The sequence below is a fragment of the Enoplosus armatus genome, chromosome 1 (assembly GCF_043641665.1).
Source record: "Enoplosus armatus isolate fEnoArm2 chromosome 1, fEnoArm2.hap1, whole genome shotgun sequence".
Taxonomy (NCBI): Eukaryota; Metazoa; Chordata; class Actinopteri; order Centrarchiformes; family Enoplosidae; genus Enoplosus; species Enoplosus armatus.
In genome coordinates, this window is record NC_092180.1 from 25550762 (window position 1) to 25568206 (window position 17445).

The 17445-nt window shown below is 42.3% G+C and overlaps 1 protein-coding gene across 1 annotated transcript in view; it reads right to left on the reverse strand.

Annotated features, from left to right (window-relative positions):
- Positions 1 to 17445, reverse strand: part of LOC139291134 (multiple C2 and transmembrane domain-containing protein 2-like) — a 33269-nt gene that overhangs the window by 3301 nt on the left and 12523 nt on the right. The window contains exons 5-19 of the mRNA XM_070913105.1: positions 15933 to 16075; positions 15300 to 15376; positions 14143 to 14257; positions 13950 to 13982; positions 12097 to 12267; positions 10905 to 11035; positions 10289 to 10475; positions 8967 to 9060; positions 8756 to 8858; positions 8505 to 8607; positions 8214 to 8315; positions 8029 to 8103; positions 6781 to 6900; positions 3573 to 3686; positions 1332 to 1373 (exon numbers count right to left, since the gene is read on the reverse strand). Coding sequence (XP_070769206.1) covers positions 1332 to 1373; positions 3573 to 3686; positions 6781 to 6900; positions 8029 to 8103; positions 8214 to 8315; positions 8505 to 8607; positions 8756 to 8858; positions 8967 to 9060; positions 10289 to 10475; positions 10905 to 11035; positions 12097 to 12267; positions 13950 to 13982; positions 14143 to 14257; positions 15300 to 15376; positions 15933 to 16075 — 1610 coding nt within the window. The remainder of the gene's footprint in view (positions 1 to 1331; positions 1374 to 3572; positions 3687 to 6780; positions 6901 to 8028; positions 8104 to 8213; positions 8316 to 8504; positions 8608 to 8755; positions 8859 to 8966; positions 9061 to 10288; positions 10476 to 10904; positions 11036 to 12096; positions 12268 to 13949; positions 13983 to 14142; positions 14258 to 15299; positions 15377 to 15932; positions 16076 to 17445) is intronic.

The following is a 17445-nucleotide window of genomic DNA, read 5'->3' on the forward strand; positions in this document are numbered from 1 at the left end:
TGTAAATAAAAAGGTAAAGTATTATTTATTATATTGATTAATTAAAAAAGAGCTATTCTGAAGTAGATGCAGTAAATGTGAATATCATAAATATTTTCATTTTAGTCTGTGCCCTAAAAAGCCTTATAAAAACAGGTTTGATCCCAACAAGATAATAAAATAATACCCATCCATAACACTGAAACTGACTCATTTAATGGCGCTCTGGATTAGAGCATCTGCAAGATGTGAATGCAAAGGCAGATATTTTAAGAGCAAGTCTGAAAATGGCCTTTTGAAGTGAAAGCTCTTCAGAACGGGACTGGACTTCACATTATGAAAGAGACGAGGTTCTCAGGCTTGTCCCGGATCCCGGGAGGGATGGATGGCTTTAAAGTAAACAGAGGAGACCAGACTCTCTGAAGATCTCTGGAGTGAGAGCCAGACTTCAGACGGAGACACGGCTACATGTCCACATCAAACACAGGGAGACCTAAGGAGGGTTAGAGGACTGAAGAGAGTGGGGCGGTGGGGTGGCAGTGGTAGTTATTAGGGGACTGTTTACTGGCCAAAGCCGTGGTCTTCGTCACTATGTGATCTATGTTAGCTTCTGCTCAGAAACACTGTGAGGGATTGCTGGCTCAATGCCATCCAGACGTTGGGGATGAGCCTGGGAAAAGAGCTGCAGAGGGGATCAAACCCGGGATATTCCAGATGCACAGAGACTGTCTCAAAAAACCACATGTAAGACAATTTACTTTCACCTCTGTTTAAGTATCCATCAAACCTACTCACTGCGCTAAACCACTTCAGGGTCATGTTCCCACTGAAACCAGAATGAGAACCACTTTACATCAGGCCGACGCAGGCCATTCAAAACATCTACAATAAACTCTGACATATTTCATTGCCTAAAAGCATTGTAACACTTTCCACACAGACTTTCAAAATGAGCTTTGAAATAGCATGTCTAAGTGCTGTCATTAGTTCCATATTGATGGTATTATATGGTGTGTTAAGCTCAGGGACTTCCCCAAATGCAGCAGAACCTTCTCCCCCGCCCCCCTATTAGCATATGAATGTGTTGTGACATGTGGAATCAGGTTGGTGAGGTCTTCATTGAGCCCAAATGTCTTTTTGGTAACCACAAGTTTACAGAAGAATACAACTTAGTGGTTGGCAGGAATCAAAATGCATCAGAAGATTTAGTACTGAATAAAGAGCTTAACAACATAAACTCATAGATCATGCGCAGATACATTTATCAACATGTAAAAAGAAATCCAACTTATTTTCTTTTTATCAGCATATAGAAATACAGATGTTCGACCAGCCACCACAGGTACACACACCTTCTCATCGTCCTCATCTTCATCCTCCAAATCCATATTGTCCTGGAAAAAAACCAAAAGAAAAGTATTAAAAAAGGTGAGATTCTAGTGTCCTCATTTTGACACTGGGACTCTGTATTAACTCCTAGTGCTCATGGGGTTGTCATCTGACAAAGTGCAGGGATCAGCGGTGACCCTGAGGTCAGCCTCAGAAAACACTCAGCGCTGCAGGACAGCTGACTGACGGCCATGTTGGGTTTGTTTTTTTTCCCCACAAGGCAACTGAAGGTGAGACAACTCACAATTATAGCACTATACTAGAAGATGTCGAAGCAGCAGTTATCAATATTTGTATTATACTGTATATAGAAACTCTATTTTTATGTTTTATCTATGTTTTAGCATCTTTCAGCAACTGTTTTGGTTTTCTGGCTCACAGCTTTATTGTTTTGGTTCACTCTCACAGCATTGTTTGTGGCCACAGCAGGCAGCTGTTTTCAGTGGAAAAACCCCACTGTCAACGAGCTGCTCAGCACCAAACAGCAGACAGACAAAGTTGGCAACTAGCTGATGAACATCGTGGAGCTAAAGGTGTTTTTTCAGAGGTTGGTTGACACCAAAAACAGAGCTAAAAGGAGAGCGAATATTGTATTTACATTTGCCAGGTGGCCAGAAACACAACTCACAACACAAATGAATGATAATGTCACTCTGTGCATCTGTATCTGCTAGATATGTAAATAGGCAACTGCTTGAAACAGTTATTGCAGGTTTAAAACGTATTGTGATGTGGCAAAAATCTGTTCCGATGTGTCGTCTTGTTGCAGTATGTCAGTAACAACAAAATCAAAGGCCCTGAAAATCCGTTTTTCTTAATCTGATTCTTGCTGGGAGTGACGGGATCTACACGAACACACTATTTTCAAGTTTGGTCTTTTTCATATTCGAGATTTTCTATGGTTTTCGTTTTGTCTGGTTTGAAGTGGGCTCATGGGGAAAATGGTGATGTCACGCATTTTCTGTGCACCAATTAGGATCGAGCAACATTTAAGTCAAAATGTGATGACACTTGTGACAGGTTGTTTGCTGGTGTTGCCGGTACTACGATCAGATTTAATCAAACACCACCCACACAGTCCTGATGAAGCAGATCAGTTTTTCTTTTCTCCCCCAAACTTTAACTCTGGTTGCTTAGTTATTAATATTTACTCTGTAACTCATCACAACTTAGTGTCAGTTTTATTCTCCCTTTTCTGTCATGCATGAAAAATTACTTCAGTATCACATGTCTGTTATTTTAAATGGATTTGTGCAATATTCTGTAGTAATGCCTATACGATATATTCATTAATATGGTTACAGAGCCAATTAATAGCGTAGTTGATTGACAGAATTAACCACCAAGTAATTTGATAATTGAACACATTTATCATTGTTTTATATGAATATAATGTTTTTTTTCTGATTAAAAAAAAACAAACCAATTGGAAGAAATCACCTTGGGCTCTGGGATCTAATGATTGACTATTTTTCAAAATTCTGTAGTCTAACGTATAGTCTAAAAATGTATTAATGGAAAAAATAATCGACTGATGAATTGATAATGAAAATAATCGTGAGTTGCAGCCCTACATGGCCGTAAATCAGCACATACTTCTCAACACAATATACTGCATTGTTGTCTGAAAAGTGTTCTGTGTATGTAATTTGCTGTAACCTATAGTCTGTGTTGAACCACCATGACTGTATACAGTAAATACAGCTGCTGGTCCACATTGAGCACAGGCCAGATACAACAGCCTGTTTTTCTGAGAAAGTGAGAGAGTGGTCACAGTGGGGGGAAAAAAAGCGCTGTGAATTGTGACCTTTTCAGAGCAGAGTGCTAAAAACTTTTTCTAATTTGACCATTCACAACAAGAAGAGGGCAACAGACCAATTACAGTGAAGAGAAGAGGCCAGGACAATAACTAGAAGCGGACTGAAAGAAAAGAAGTAAGTGCTAGTAAGGGACAAGCAGTGCAAATTAGCTTAGGATATAATGACATGTTGCATTAGGCTATTCAGTGAGTTTTCTATGCTTATGTATTATGTGTTACTTTATTATTACGTATTACGTAGCTAGGTGCAGCTGGTCGCTATGGAAACAAACCAGCTTTTAATTATGAAAACAAAATGAGGTTTGCTCTTTAGTCTAGAAAATAAAGAGCAGGACGTTGGGCTGAAGGTAGGAGAAGATGGCTGTCGAGGCTGCTCTGGACTCACCAGGTCCTGACTGACCCGACCGGAGCGGATCTGGAGGTAGTTCCACATGATGAGGAGGACCAGGAAGAAGGGCAGCATGTAAAACTCCCAGTACCACACCGTCACCATGAACACCTGCAGGCGGAGGGGCCACAGAGGCCAGACATCAGGGAGGTCAGACACAAGAGCAGTGGGAGGATAAAGCAAGCTGCTCTTCATTAAGTCACATTCAGAGACATTTTCAATAGCTCCTGAATCCCCGCCAGCTAAAGGTTGATCCGATTGGCTATTGATTACACAAGCACTGGTCAAGCTGATGAAGGCTACCCTGCCACTATCAAAGCCTTGCTTCCTGCGTATAGTTATTCTGCATACGCTGTGCGGGGCGACCGCTCAGCTGGACTGACTCCCCCTCCACCCCCTGCATAAGCATTGACATTAACCACATAAATCTAATTGCTCTGCCTCTCTCATCTTGTGTACATTAAAGCCAACTGATTCACCGCAGCCACAGGGAACCCGAGTGTGAATATGTCATTAACATCCATAATGCACGTTCCACCTGTGTGTGGCCCAGGTAAAATAGATAAGAGGATAAAGAAACGCGGCTTGTGATGTCTCAATCGCGCGGCTAAATGGAACTATAAAATAATCCCGTCAGAGAGGCAGCGCCGGCCAAAATGGCAGCGAGCCACCAGGTGTGGAGAAGGGTTTCCAGGTTTTTATATGCTAATAAAAATAGAAGTGAACATCTGGTAAAGACATAACTCTCCTCTGAGGCACCGACTGACATAAAAGATGGCAGACCCCCCCCCCCCCCACCACCACTACCACCATCGGCTTTAATGTGCAAAAAGCCAAGCATACTCTTGTCTGTGTTATCACAAGCCAAAACAGGGCCTGGGAGAGGAGATGAAACCAGTTCCTCACTGAAAGGGTTATGTTTTATTAGTGGGGACTTTGTAATGACTGGGAGAGCTGGGACAGGGGGGAAAGCCAAGTCACGCTTTGGTGGAAATGTATACTCGGCTCATAAAGATTGTGATAATTGCATGCCCATTTCAGCTTGAGAGGCATTACACAGTCTTCGACAGCAAAAGGGGCTCTGGAAATACAATCCACATCAGAGTAGGGGGAAAAAAATGAAAGGCTACCTAATGTTAGGAGAGCTACTGAACTGGAGGGTAGCACTTTTTCAGAATGTAGCAGGATTTCCACACTAATGCACGGCGAAGGGTTCGAATGGCAGAGCTGTAATCCAAGAGCACAGCAATCACTGACAGCATTCACTCCATTCATTGTTTTAAAGCGAGACTGTGTAGCCTTCGCAAGAACAGCAGGTACTGTGGCCACAAATAACAATTATTGGATAACGCTAAATGCTAAAATGTAGTGTAACAGTAGCACAAGTGGAAAAGAGTCATAAGGTCCGTTTGCATAACATGAGCAAACATTAGCCGACATAAGCTACTGGCCGTACCAGATCAAGTAGCAGCAAAACCTACATGGAAAGGAGCTTTTTATTGCTTATCAGTTCATCTTTTTAGCTTTAAGAGGTGTTGTCTGATTTTCCACAATCACTGAAGGGTTGGCAATAAGGATTATTCTCAGGAGCTCCTTTTAAAGGACCAGCTGACAGAGCTGGGAAAAGGTGCTGCATATGAAAGAATGCCATATAGATGTGTAACATTTATTTTTATTTTTTTTCACTTTATTTCTAAGCAAGCCACTTTGTATTTTTGGTGGCCCCTCTTGTTTCTGTGTTTGGGGCGGGTGGGAATGGGAAATTAAGGAAGTTCTTTGGAAAAAAGGCTGTAGCTTTTTTTTTTTTTTGTACAAATACTGATGATATATTTCAAAATAAACATTGCAGGTCATAAAAAAGAAAAGTTAGTTAGATAAAGTAAAGTAATGAGGGGCAAAAGTATGTGATCTGTTACAGTTCAATGGGTAGTGTCTCACTAAAATAACCTGCACATGTACAGTACACTGCGCTGACTGACAGTCTGCAGATGCTGCAGGTGGCTCGTCACTCCATCCTGTCATGTAGAGTGAGGCTTTGATTCATTACTCTCATGCGGAGGTATTTAGCAGGCATTTATTCCTTCTCACTGAGGCTTGAAGAGGCAGGGAGCGTTACTGTGAAAGCATGAGTACAGATGGTACTGTCTTTCAAACACTGAGATGCAGAGGGAGGATGTGTGTGTGTGTGTTTTGCTCTTGTTCATGCTTGTATGATTTGTGCTTGAGAGTGTGCGTCTGAACTGTCAGGCAATACAACAATATTGTCCCAAATAATTAACTGTATTTATAAAGGGGGGGGGGGGGGGGGGGGTATTTAATGTATTTTAATATTTTCATTGCAAGCAGTCTCTGACCCCTGACCCCATCTTGGGCTAAACAGTCTCTAGAGTGATCCTGAGTTACAAAACTAAAAGCATGACTCAAAGCTAAAGAGCGACTTCTGTTCTGACGACAGCTCTGTGCTGCAGCTCCCATTTTCACAGCAAATTGAACAAACTGTACTATTGGCCGGCGTACAGTATCTCTTCGCCAGTCTCATAAGACACTCCAAGGATGCTGAGCAAAACTTTAGTGCCATCTACAGGACGCCAGCCGCAAAAACAGAAGGAACTTTCCATGACCTTGATTACTTCCATGGTTAATGCACAACTCGCTGTATGCCATTTCAATCGAGCAAGATCTGGGAGAGAATAATGTCAAAAAGATCAGCACCCTCTCCACTCTGCAGTTTAAAGACAAGGGCTGAGAGGCTTCCTCCTGTGCCTCTGTCTTCACACTTGCTTAACACTTGTATTCAACAATGGCAGGATGGAGAATAAGCCTTATCTCTGACGAGCCTTTTAATTGGACTTCTGTCTGGATAATGGGGTCTAAATCAAACCGAGCACAGATTGGACAGAGGGTTAATGAGTTGTCAGGGAAGTAGAACAAAAATAGACTGTATCTCGACTCCACTGGGACTCTGCCCGCTCCAGCTGAGGCTTAACTCTGCATCCATGAGACACGCAACACTGAAAGAGTCCACTCCAACGCAGAGCCGGGGCCAAGCCTGCGTTTCTGCTGAGCCCAACGCCGCATTGATTAAGATTCTCGCTGGGAGAGTTCAAGTAGGGGCTGGCCAGACTGCGGTTGTCTTCCGCAGCTTGGAGGGGAAAACAGAGGGGAAATGCAGATAGTGTGTTGATAAGCAGTTAAAGCACTTCACCAGGAAGGCTAGCAGGCTCCTCTGAACGCTCTCCCACTGGAAGCAGCTTTTGATGTACTGCAGAGTCGACTTGATGGCCCTGTACAGTGTCTGAACGCGCAGCACGTTCCTGGCCAGAACCTGAAAGATACAGATTGTAAACATGCAAAAGACATAAATATTTTAATAGTTACCGTATGTTTGAAATTGGATTAAAGTGCTCTTGATGATGTTTTCACTGTGCATAGGTTTAAGTTAATTCATACCAAACAGGAAACGTCCAGTCAGCTAGCGAATTAGTGAGAGTAGCTGACTGTAGCTGTTTTGGAACGAGCCATTGTGGTCAGGGGGCAAAAAATGTCAGTAATCTGACCTGATTTTGTCAACCAAGACTTTCAACATGAAAACAGAAGGAAAACCTGCACGTTTCCATCTGAGTCCTCAGTGTGTAAGCCAATTTTGGCGTTAGTGAGCGAGGTATTGTCTGACAACAATGAGTCTTTGTGGGAAGTACAGACAGTCAGGCACCCTGTCTCGCACCCTGTCTTGCACACTGTATATCAAACTAATGTAGCAGAACAGTGGACAAGAACTCAGTCACAGTTGGGGTCAATTAAAGCTCAATTCAACTAATTCAGGCAAAGGAAAGTCTTTTGCTTTTGCCATTGTTGCATTTTAGAGAGAGGCAAAGTAAAAATAGTTTGTGTTCAGCTCATAAAGAGCTAATTGATGATAAACATGGTAACATTTGTACAACTTGTCTTCTCCCTCTCTTTCTTTCTGTCTGTCTCTTAGCTCCTGTTTTTCTATTGAAATTTCAATTATCCAGGCGTGACAGGAATACTGTCAAAAGTGCAGTGACCTCTGACCCTTGCCCTCTTTACTGTTGGCTGCTTGTAACGTTTAATGTTATGGAGTTCATTTTCATTATTGATTCATCTGCCAATCATTTTCTTGATTAAAGAATTCATTGTTTGGTCTATTAAATGTAAAATAAAAATATAAAATGTTCAACATCACATTTTCCTAAAATCCAACGTCTTCACATTCCCTCGTTTTGTCCTACCAACAGGTTTTAGACTGCTGTTCATCACATGAGCAAAACACTTCTACCCTTCATATGTAAGCGCATGCTGCTCTGAATGGATGAAAATTAACCACTACAATAAAAATCTAATGTACCATGTGTGTTACAAATTTGACTCAATGCAAAATGATGATTCCTCTAAACCTGGATTTTACAGTAAATTAATCAAAGCTGTGTCAAACCTTTTTGGAAAATTTGGGATTATCCTCCATGAATCTTCTCTCCCTTGGTTGGAAGGTTCTTATACCTGCTCTGACCTGATGAAAAAAGAAAAAGTCATGAAGCAATGAGTAGCAGACAGAATCAGGCCCATCGTTCACAGCCACCATGCTCTCCTGTCCTCTTTGCAGGCTGAACTTCTACTCACGGGGTTAAAAATAACCTCCAGCTCCAGAGTGATGCTCCCCTTTGACAGCCCACCAAAGTCCTCTTTCTTCAGCGGGAAGGCGATCTGTTGTCCCCTGCGGATCTGCAGGACAGAAAGGGCATCAGGTGCTGAACTCAGCCGTGAACCTGGCCATCAGTCATGCTGGATTACATCTTAGCAAGTCTTCAAGCCACCGGAGTGTGATCGCCCTCTTCACTTTAATTTAGACACAGAGTGTAAATAGATTAGTCTATTGTCTGCATGACAGACTCTTAGTGAGGTAGTGTGTACCGAGAGCAGAGGAATGGCAACTTTTCCAAGGAAGTCTGGCGCCTTGTCTCCATCCTCATCAAAGATGGTCACCACCAGAACATCATGAATGTCTTTGACAGGGCTGCGGGGATAAACAGGGAGGTCAGACGCTCCTCACAAACCAGCACACACAGTTTTTCAATTTGTTGTCAACATACAACATACAACACACGTGGTTCAGACCGCATACATCCTGTGGTATTACTGAGAAAAAAGAGACTCAAACTGACAACGTGAAGACTTTATTCCACTCTGGGTGGAGGCTCTTGTAGACTGTGTGGGTCTGCAATCTGTCGTTCCCCAGTTCCAACACACAGTAGGGATCGCTCTTGCCTGCAGAACACGACAAAAAAAACCTTTCACACACACTGGGCTCTCTCCGTCCTTCTTTCGTGTAACAACAGAACAAAGGAAGAACTTAAATCCAAATGTGTGACGAACCATTTAAATCAGCAGCCAGCAGATCTGCAGCCTTGATGACTTTGACTTGAAGGAACCCAACATCACGGAGGTTTTTCAGGGACCTTTTCAGACTCTGTGGGGACAGGAAGCAGACAGGAGGGTTTGGATTCAAATTAGAAAACAGTCAGCAGGCACCTTCTGCACAATCCTCGAAATTCGTTATTTAAATAACAGATTTTTTGGGGGGATCTGCATCAAAATACACATAATGAGAGATTATCATGGGATACATGTGCCAGACTGTCTTTTCATCCAAGTGCAGTGGTAGGAAAAAATGTTAAGAAACTCTTGAAAAAATAATCTGGGGTCCAAAACCCAGATCAAAATATTTGCACCAAAAATGAATCACGTCTTTCTGGGGATTTTACATTAATTACATGTCATATTTACATTATAAAGAAAATATGTTTATTTGTTGTCTATAAATGTGTATAAACAAGCCAGGTCAGCCATATTATTCGCACATTTAAAAAAGAAATAAATCCACAGCACGTACAGCAGACCTGTGCTAAGATTGCCACCTTTGGCAAAATAAATGAGTTTCAGTAATGACAGTAAATGTTGTAAGGGCATTGAAATAAGTCTGTGGGAAGTTGTTACATGTGGGATTTGAGAGACCAAAAAGCAGTGCAAGCTTCGCAGGCTTCCAGTGTGTTGTTGGAAAACACTAAAAAAGTTTGACTAGACAAGAAATGACTATGACACACTATCTGCTTTCCTTCTTGCAATGCAATAACATGAGGCAAACTGTAATGGGATGCTAGCTCCTTGCGATCATGCCGTCTCTTTTCGTCGTTCATTTTCGCGCCCCCCAGCTGTGTCTTAAGGTAACACTTACTGACCTTCTCACTACATGACCGCCTAGCTGATGTCAAAAGATTCAGCTCGACACACATGGAGCAGAACTCTGTGCTGCTGACTCTCAGCACATTACCAGGCAGAGAGTGCCATCTCTTGGCCTTCCAACACAGAAAGTACCGCAGGAACAGATGAGACTTAAATAACTTAAAACTGACTCGAGATTTAAACCCTTAAATCTAGGCTTTTTTTAATTTTTTTTCAAATCAGCTTCAGATGAACTAAGTTTGGATTGAATGTTCACTTTATATTGTATAAATATAATATATAAAATATTTTATATTGCAAAAGGCTTTTACTCGCCTTAACGAACAATCTATCACCAGCTGCTTTTATGTGATGTGTCTATAAAATATTTTGAGACTTCAACTGGAACATGTAGGTGGTGAAGTGATCCAACCATGCAGTGCAGACAGAATATTTAGAGCAGTACAGGTACTGACATAGTTGTTCAGCTGGTTCTGTTGCTCATGAGGTTCGTCAAGTGGTGCAGCACAGAGGTCCGAGATGGAGACGCCGCTGCATGTGTTCAGTGTGAGCAGGAAGACCAAGCTTCCTCTCCCCTGGTCCAGGGTGAGGGTGCACAGCTGCCTCTGATCGAAAGGGACCCTGGACAGGTCAACTTCACACCTGCACACACACACACACACACACACACACACACACACACACACACACACACACACACACACACACACACACACACACACACACACACACACACACACACACACACACACACACATACACAGGCCTTCACAAACGGTACACGCGCGCAGGCACACACGTGTAGGGTGTAGGTACAGTCGCGGCCATGCAAACATAAAAATGTACATACATCACAAATAGACATGCATGGTCGCACAATAGTATGCACACATACAGGCATAAAAGCAAGTATACACTTGTGCATACAAGCATGTTCACTAGATAAACAACATACTACATACACACTCAGTCACAAGGTTCAGGTGTGTTTTGGGGTTTTTTTTTTTGGCGGCAAGGCGAATCACATCATCAGTGCGAGTACACACACACACTCATACAATGCAGACTCACGTTCCCAAACACTCCTCAGTCCTTCGTCCTTCCTTGGACCAGAGCTCCACCTCCAGGATGTCTGGACCGTGAAAGAACTGGTTAAAAGTGAACCTCTCTCTCCACTGAGGGTTGGACACTTTGCAGTGATTCTGAATCAGAAATGAGGTTAGAGCATGAAACGTTAAAAGATGTACTCACAAAAACTCAAATTCAGATAACAGAGCCAGGAAACGGTGATACCCTCATTTTCCTTTTATGTTCACCTTCACAGCTAATATTTAGAAAATTCAATCAGTTGTATGGGTGTCCGGATTTTTTAACCACATTTGTGATTTTTTTTTCTCCAGCAGACTAGAATGTGGATGTCTTGTTGTTAAGCAGCTTCAGAAATCAGCATCAGAAAATCTCCATCGCACATGAAGGCATAAACAGTAATTACTGTCACTTTGAACTTGCATATTAGAAAAGAAAAAGAAAAGGAACAATGCTGCTCATTAGCATTCCGCTTTGATGTGTAATGGGTGATGTTGCAGAATAGCGAGATAACCCCGAGTGACAGTAGCCACAGAGCCAGCAGCACAAGAAAGTAGACATCACCCAGCTGCCACGATGAGCAGTGATTGGGCGTTTCACGTCACACACCAAAGATCCCTGTCATCATATTCCATTGCTTTTTCCAGCACTTCTCTTTTACATGATCTGTGATCCCATCGGAGCCGTTATAATGGCTTTAAGATTGACCTTAACATTTGCACTTTTACACAGATTTGCAGTGTATTAATCATAAGTCACTCTGGACACAGTATCAGTTATGGCACATGTGAAATACTGAATTAAATACAAAGTATATACTCAGACCTGCTGCATAAAACACATTCTAATGTATAATGCCAATCTCTAGGTAAACATACCCTAATACTAATAAATACATACATTAAAATGATTTAAAAATATCAATTTAAAACATCACAATCATTTTGCATGTAATATCCACACGCATTACCAGGTTAACATCATTTTACACTTTGGAAAGGGAGAGTAAGGGGTGAAATGAGGGAGAAATGTGTTCAGGATTGGAGGAGGAGAAGAGAAAAGCAGCAGAGGGAAGGGAGTAGAAAAACAAGAAGAGGGTGGTTTAAGAATAATAAGGACAATTCGAGAGGAGGAGGGGAGTGGAGGAGATGAAAAGCATTAGCCCTCCATCCAGTACCTTGCTTTTGTATCTCTGCTCTCCCAGTCTGAAGCGAACAAAGAGCTGACCTCCCTGAGAGTCCAGCGGCAGCTCCTGACCCTTGACCAGAGTCACTGACACAACAGAAGTCCACAGCTGACTCTTCCTCAGAGTCTCTGACAGACGAAAGCTCTGAGAGGAGCCTCCCGACTGCAGGATTGGGGTCAGAAACAAAGGAGAGAAGGAGGACAAAAGGGGATTCAGAGCAATAACAGAAAACGTGCACGCAACGTCATGATATCTAATAGTTCAATCAAACCAAATTCCTTTTTACATATTTACCAATTATGTCTGTTTTCCAACAAAGGTAAGAAAGGAAACAAAACACAAACCAGTACAGAGAACAGAGGGCGGATTCTACTTTAAAAATGGTTACCTATACTATATAAAGCTTAAATCAGATGGTGACATGCACAAGCACCCTTGGAGGACAGCGGAACGAGACCGCATTATCTCTCTTCTCCAGTGAAAAGAGAATTAAACTGTTCATTTCACTGAGAGATTAAGTCAAGCCTGCAGTAGCGCCAATGCAGAGCGGCGTCTCTCTTCCATATATAATGGGGTGCCATGTTCTAAGATAATTAGCTGAGCTTACATGAAGACACAGCACTGTGGGGAGATAACTTTAACCCAGATTCAATTAATCATGTCCAAATACGTTCTGCCACATGCATAGGCAGAAAATCCTGTTTCAATTAACAGGCCGCACTGAATGCCCTCAGAGTGGAGCAGAGCACAACAAGCATCTGAAGTAGCAGGGGAGCATGCAGCCAGTGGCAACTTTATTAGGTACACCTGTTCAGTAACGCAAACAATTTCCAAACACGGAATCGTGTGGCTGCAGCTCAATCTAGAAACATGCAGACGCAGTCAAAAGTTTTCGGACTGATCCTTGGAATGAGCAAAGATGCCAGGTGTGGTGGATCGAGCTGCCCCACTCACTTTCATAGATTCATGCACTGCAGAGGATAGAGTGTACAGAAAATGGCATGATAAGCAAAAAAAAAAAGAAAAAAAAAAGCATGCATTCAGCAGCTGCTCTGTGGGTGAAAACACCATCAGCGAGAAGTCGACAAGACTCATTTAATGGATAAAGCTGGCAATAGTCTACTTCCCAACATCCCTGTCTGTCTGTCTGTCTGTCTGTCTGTCTGTCTGTGGCACTCCACCCCCAAGCCCATTGGTTCCTACTGACAATGTAAACCTTTAAAAAAGGCTCACAAATATATTGTTTCAATTTTTAAAGTGACACTATTTAACTTTAAGGAAATGACACATTCTTCTTAGAATGAAAAATTGAAATTCATAAACAAAACACTAAACACACCCTTGCTAAATTCAATGGTATGACCAGTAGCTTATGGTGGCTAATGTTAGCGAAATGTATGTTGTGTTTTGGAGTCAAGAAGTGGTTCTACTCAGTATCAGGTAGGTATACCTGATGCCTGCTAATGTTTCATCTGAGAATCACAAAAGACATCACATACATCTGTCAGATTGTATTTCCTACAAAAGAATGTGGTGATTTGCTGCCCTCTTGTGCAAAGAGACAAACATGATTCAGATCAAGTACAGATAACTGCCAAAATAACTCTTAATAAAATGTTGTTCAACCAGGAGCCGCCCGGTCTGCTTCACCGGACTAGTTTGGCTACTTTGAACTGTATTGAGGGAGATCATACCTGAGCATGATGGAACGTAAACACTGATTCATTATTTTAGATCTGATGCAATGAAGTATCTCTTCTATGTTTGGCAGATATCTGTAGAAAGCTAACCTAAGTAAATGTTACTTCATGTCTGTCCAGTGTGTTCCCTCCATCACGCCTTACCCTAATACTTCGTTTTCGTTTTTGGGGCCACCGCTGCCAACAGGAGCATGCATGTTAGGTGCAAAACAAAATGACACTGTGGTTAGTAGGAAAGACACAGAAACGTAGGGTGAAAACATAACTGTGTCATAAATACAATGGACGACAAGTATCCCCGCTGCTAGCAGTAAACACATATGGGAGGTTGCCATACATGGCCTCTTTTGCTGTCTCCATCTCTGAGCGACAGACTCATGTCCACCAGCACGACCCCCATGTCCTCCTCCAGGCTGTTGGGGTCGTCCAAGGGCAAAGACAGCTTGCTGACCCTGGGAAAAAAAATTTCAGGTTCAATTAAAGGTAAAGAGTTCTGGATCTGAGATGATCACGGAGGCCGCAGGAGAGAAGAAACTAACCAGCAGTCTTTTTCTATTGGACACTGAGCAGCTGCACTGGTGCAGTGAATGCTAACGTCTTCGTGTGCAGTTTCTCGATGGTCATTTTGATGATGTCTCTATTGCAAGCTAATGAAATGATCAGTAACTGACTGAGATTTAACAGATTTAACACCTCTCTAACACTGTGTCAACAAACCTTAACAAACATATTAGACTGTGCATCTGTACTGTACACAGTAACGTGGTGATTCAGTGTATGTGGAGGTGGATTGTGCTCAAATGGGCTGGTTAAGAATTGAGCTGGACTTTTTTGAAGGAGAGGAAAAGGTGGGACATTTTTTTTTAAATTACAATTAGTGTTTAAAGAAAAGTTAAGTTTCTAAGTGAAAATAGATGTGGGAAACCACTCATACTGCAGTCCTTAACCATTTATGCAATACTCAGTATCAGCACACACTGGAATCTTTTTGCTTGTGAAATACTGGATAGTTTTACATCTTTGACTGAAAAGGCCACTAAACATAGACATAATGCAATCTGTGACAGTTTTGTTTTAAGGGGTAACTAACCGAAAGAGTTGAACCTGCAACTGCACTGTTCCTAGTTAAGGAGAAAACTTTCCTCCAACCTTAATTTTCATCACTACTCCAAGTGAACTGCTACACTTGAGCTTTGACTGATAAATTGGCTGTGGTGACTGATTGGCAGATAATAGCTTATTGCAGAAATATAAGACATATCCCACTCAGTACATATCATGGTCACAAATGATTTGAAAAAACAAAAACGTTTGTTTACACTGTGCGCTGATATATTTGTCATCAGATTTGCTCAACTGTCAAATACCGATATCGGCCTTAGAAATCCAGTATCAGTTTAGAAGCTACACATTAACAGCGCGCACTCCAACTGCTACCAACACACACTACACTCACTCAGGGTTTGACCACCACGCTCTCACTGAGCCACTCACTTGTCAATCTCCAGATCGCTGAGGGTGACACTGGCGGAGCCCATGAAGTCATCAGTCGTCAGATCGCGGTCGTATACCTGTGTCGCCGCCAAACGCCAAGAGGCTGTTAGTACGGAGAGCCTCGTGGAGGTAAGCATTGTAACAGTGAGGGGCCGATTATACGACTGATTTTACACCATGATCACACACAGCGGTTACTGTGAATGCAGATACTGACCAGAGTGTGGATTCTGATAATAACATCACAACACAACTTTTGAACAATGACATGGTTTCAGCTTGAGGGCTGAAACAACAGTTGACTTTAGGTGAAGTGGTACCAAAATCCTCGGTAAGAGAGTTGTTAATTCATGTTTTGAGTTATGCCGTGCAACTGCAAATTAGACTTCCCCTCTCATGCATGGATCTGGGGCTGCACCACCTGAGGTGCAACCATGGAATTTCGCCCAAAGCACTGTGCATTGCAAAAAGCCTTAAAAGAAGCTCTGACAAATGTAACATATCTAACACCTTTACTGCAGAGCTCTTCCTATGTCCGACTAACACAACACCAACACTCTCTCAAGGTAAAATAATGACCTTTTTTTCCCACAGAGTTATGCATTTAACTCATAAAACGTGATAGAAAGTTACCTTGATGTACAGTTTCTGGTTCAGATCCTTCACAGGCAGGGAGAGGGTCTCATTCCACGTGGGGTTGAGGTCTTTATAAACCACTTTGCTTTTGTAGAACGTTTTCCCATCCAATTTGAATTTCACATATGGGTCGCTGGTGCCTGAAAAACAAACAAACAACGCAGTACGGATTATTTACTGAACCTTCCCGCTGATGTTCCTTATACTGACTGGCTGGTGGAGGCATTGGGTGTCTTGCTAAAGGACACCTCACCAGGGATTAAACACTGCAGCTATTATTTAGCCTGAAAATGAGGCTTAAGGATTTTATAAGCTCAATTGATTAATCAGACCTAAATTAAAAAAAAGGTTTTCATTTATAGGCCACAAAATATTCTTCCTGAGCTGTGAAAGGACATTGGTTTGATTTCTGAAATTTGTAGTTTGACAGAATTGAAGACAAAATTGAAGGCTGACTCATCATCGTGACTGACCGTAATAAATACCAATGATGCTTCTGGTTTCAAACTAGGTAGCAATAGCAATTTACCCTTATTTCTTAACTTCTAGGAAATGTGCTGGTTTCCAGTAAAAGGAAGGGAGAACCAGCCTGCTCAAGGTGTCATCTCTCATATGCCTGTATGAAGGATGTGGGTTTGTTTTCCCCTCCCCAGCCGTTGCGACCACAACTTCCTGAGTCAAAAGCCAATCAGATTTCAGTGACTTTATCTGCGTGTGTTATCTCATGACCACTGCATCACAGGTGGACAGGACAACAGAATGCAGCACTCCTTTTTTTATTATCAGCTTTCATGCAAGTGTTTTTACGCTTTTATATCTGACATGAGTTGCTGCTCTGGCTAATCAGTTTCACTCCACGGTGAAGGAAGTTCAACCTGTGACCAGCTGAGGGCAGCAACACAGTTTGTGGACCATCAGCTTATCCTCCACTGCATCCATGTCCCATACGATCATGCCTGCTTCTGAAAGGTTTCGCTGTTACAATAAGAATATTAAATTACACAACAAACCAATGCGGTCCATCAGCAAAAAGCTGTCAGCATATGCTACGCACACAGCATATATATATAAAAAGATTGTTCATGCGCTGCTTTTAAAAGATAATATGGTCTTAACAATAATGTGGTGAAACCAAATCCTCCTGCCCCTTGATGTGCTCACTCATTCTCTGCATTAACTTTACCCGGAGCCTGGTTGTGTAAACACGGAGGCACGCGAGAGAGAAAATGTAATCCAAACACATGCCGGGAGTGAAAGGCCTGGCATAATGAATGCAGGGTGTGGCCCAGACAGGTTCTAATATGCTGTGTGGAATCCTGCCCCGGCTAACCTGACACTCGGCTGTCGAGCTTCAGTGTCCCTGGACTCAATAACACAGTCCGTAATCAAACAGACACTCCCGGCCATCATTAACAAGCCATGGCTAAACACACAATCTGAGGCCAGTGCAAGCGAAAACACACACACACACACACACACTTCACACCAATGTGAAGAACACAGCACGCAG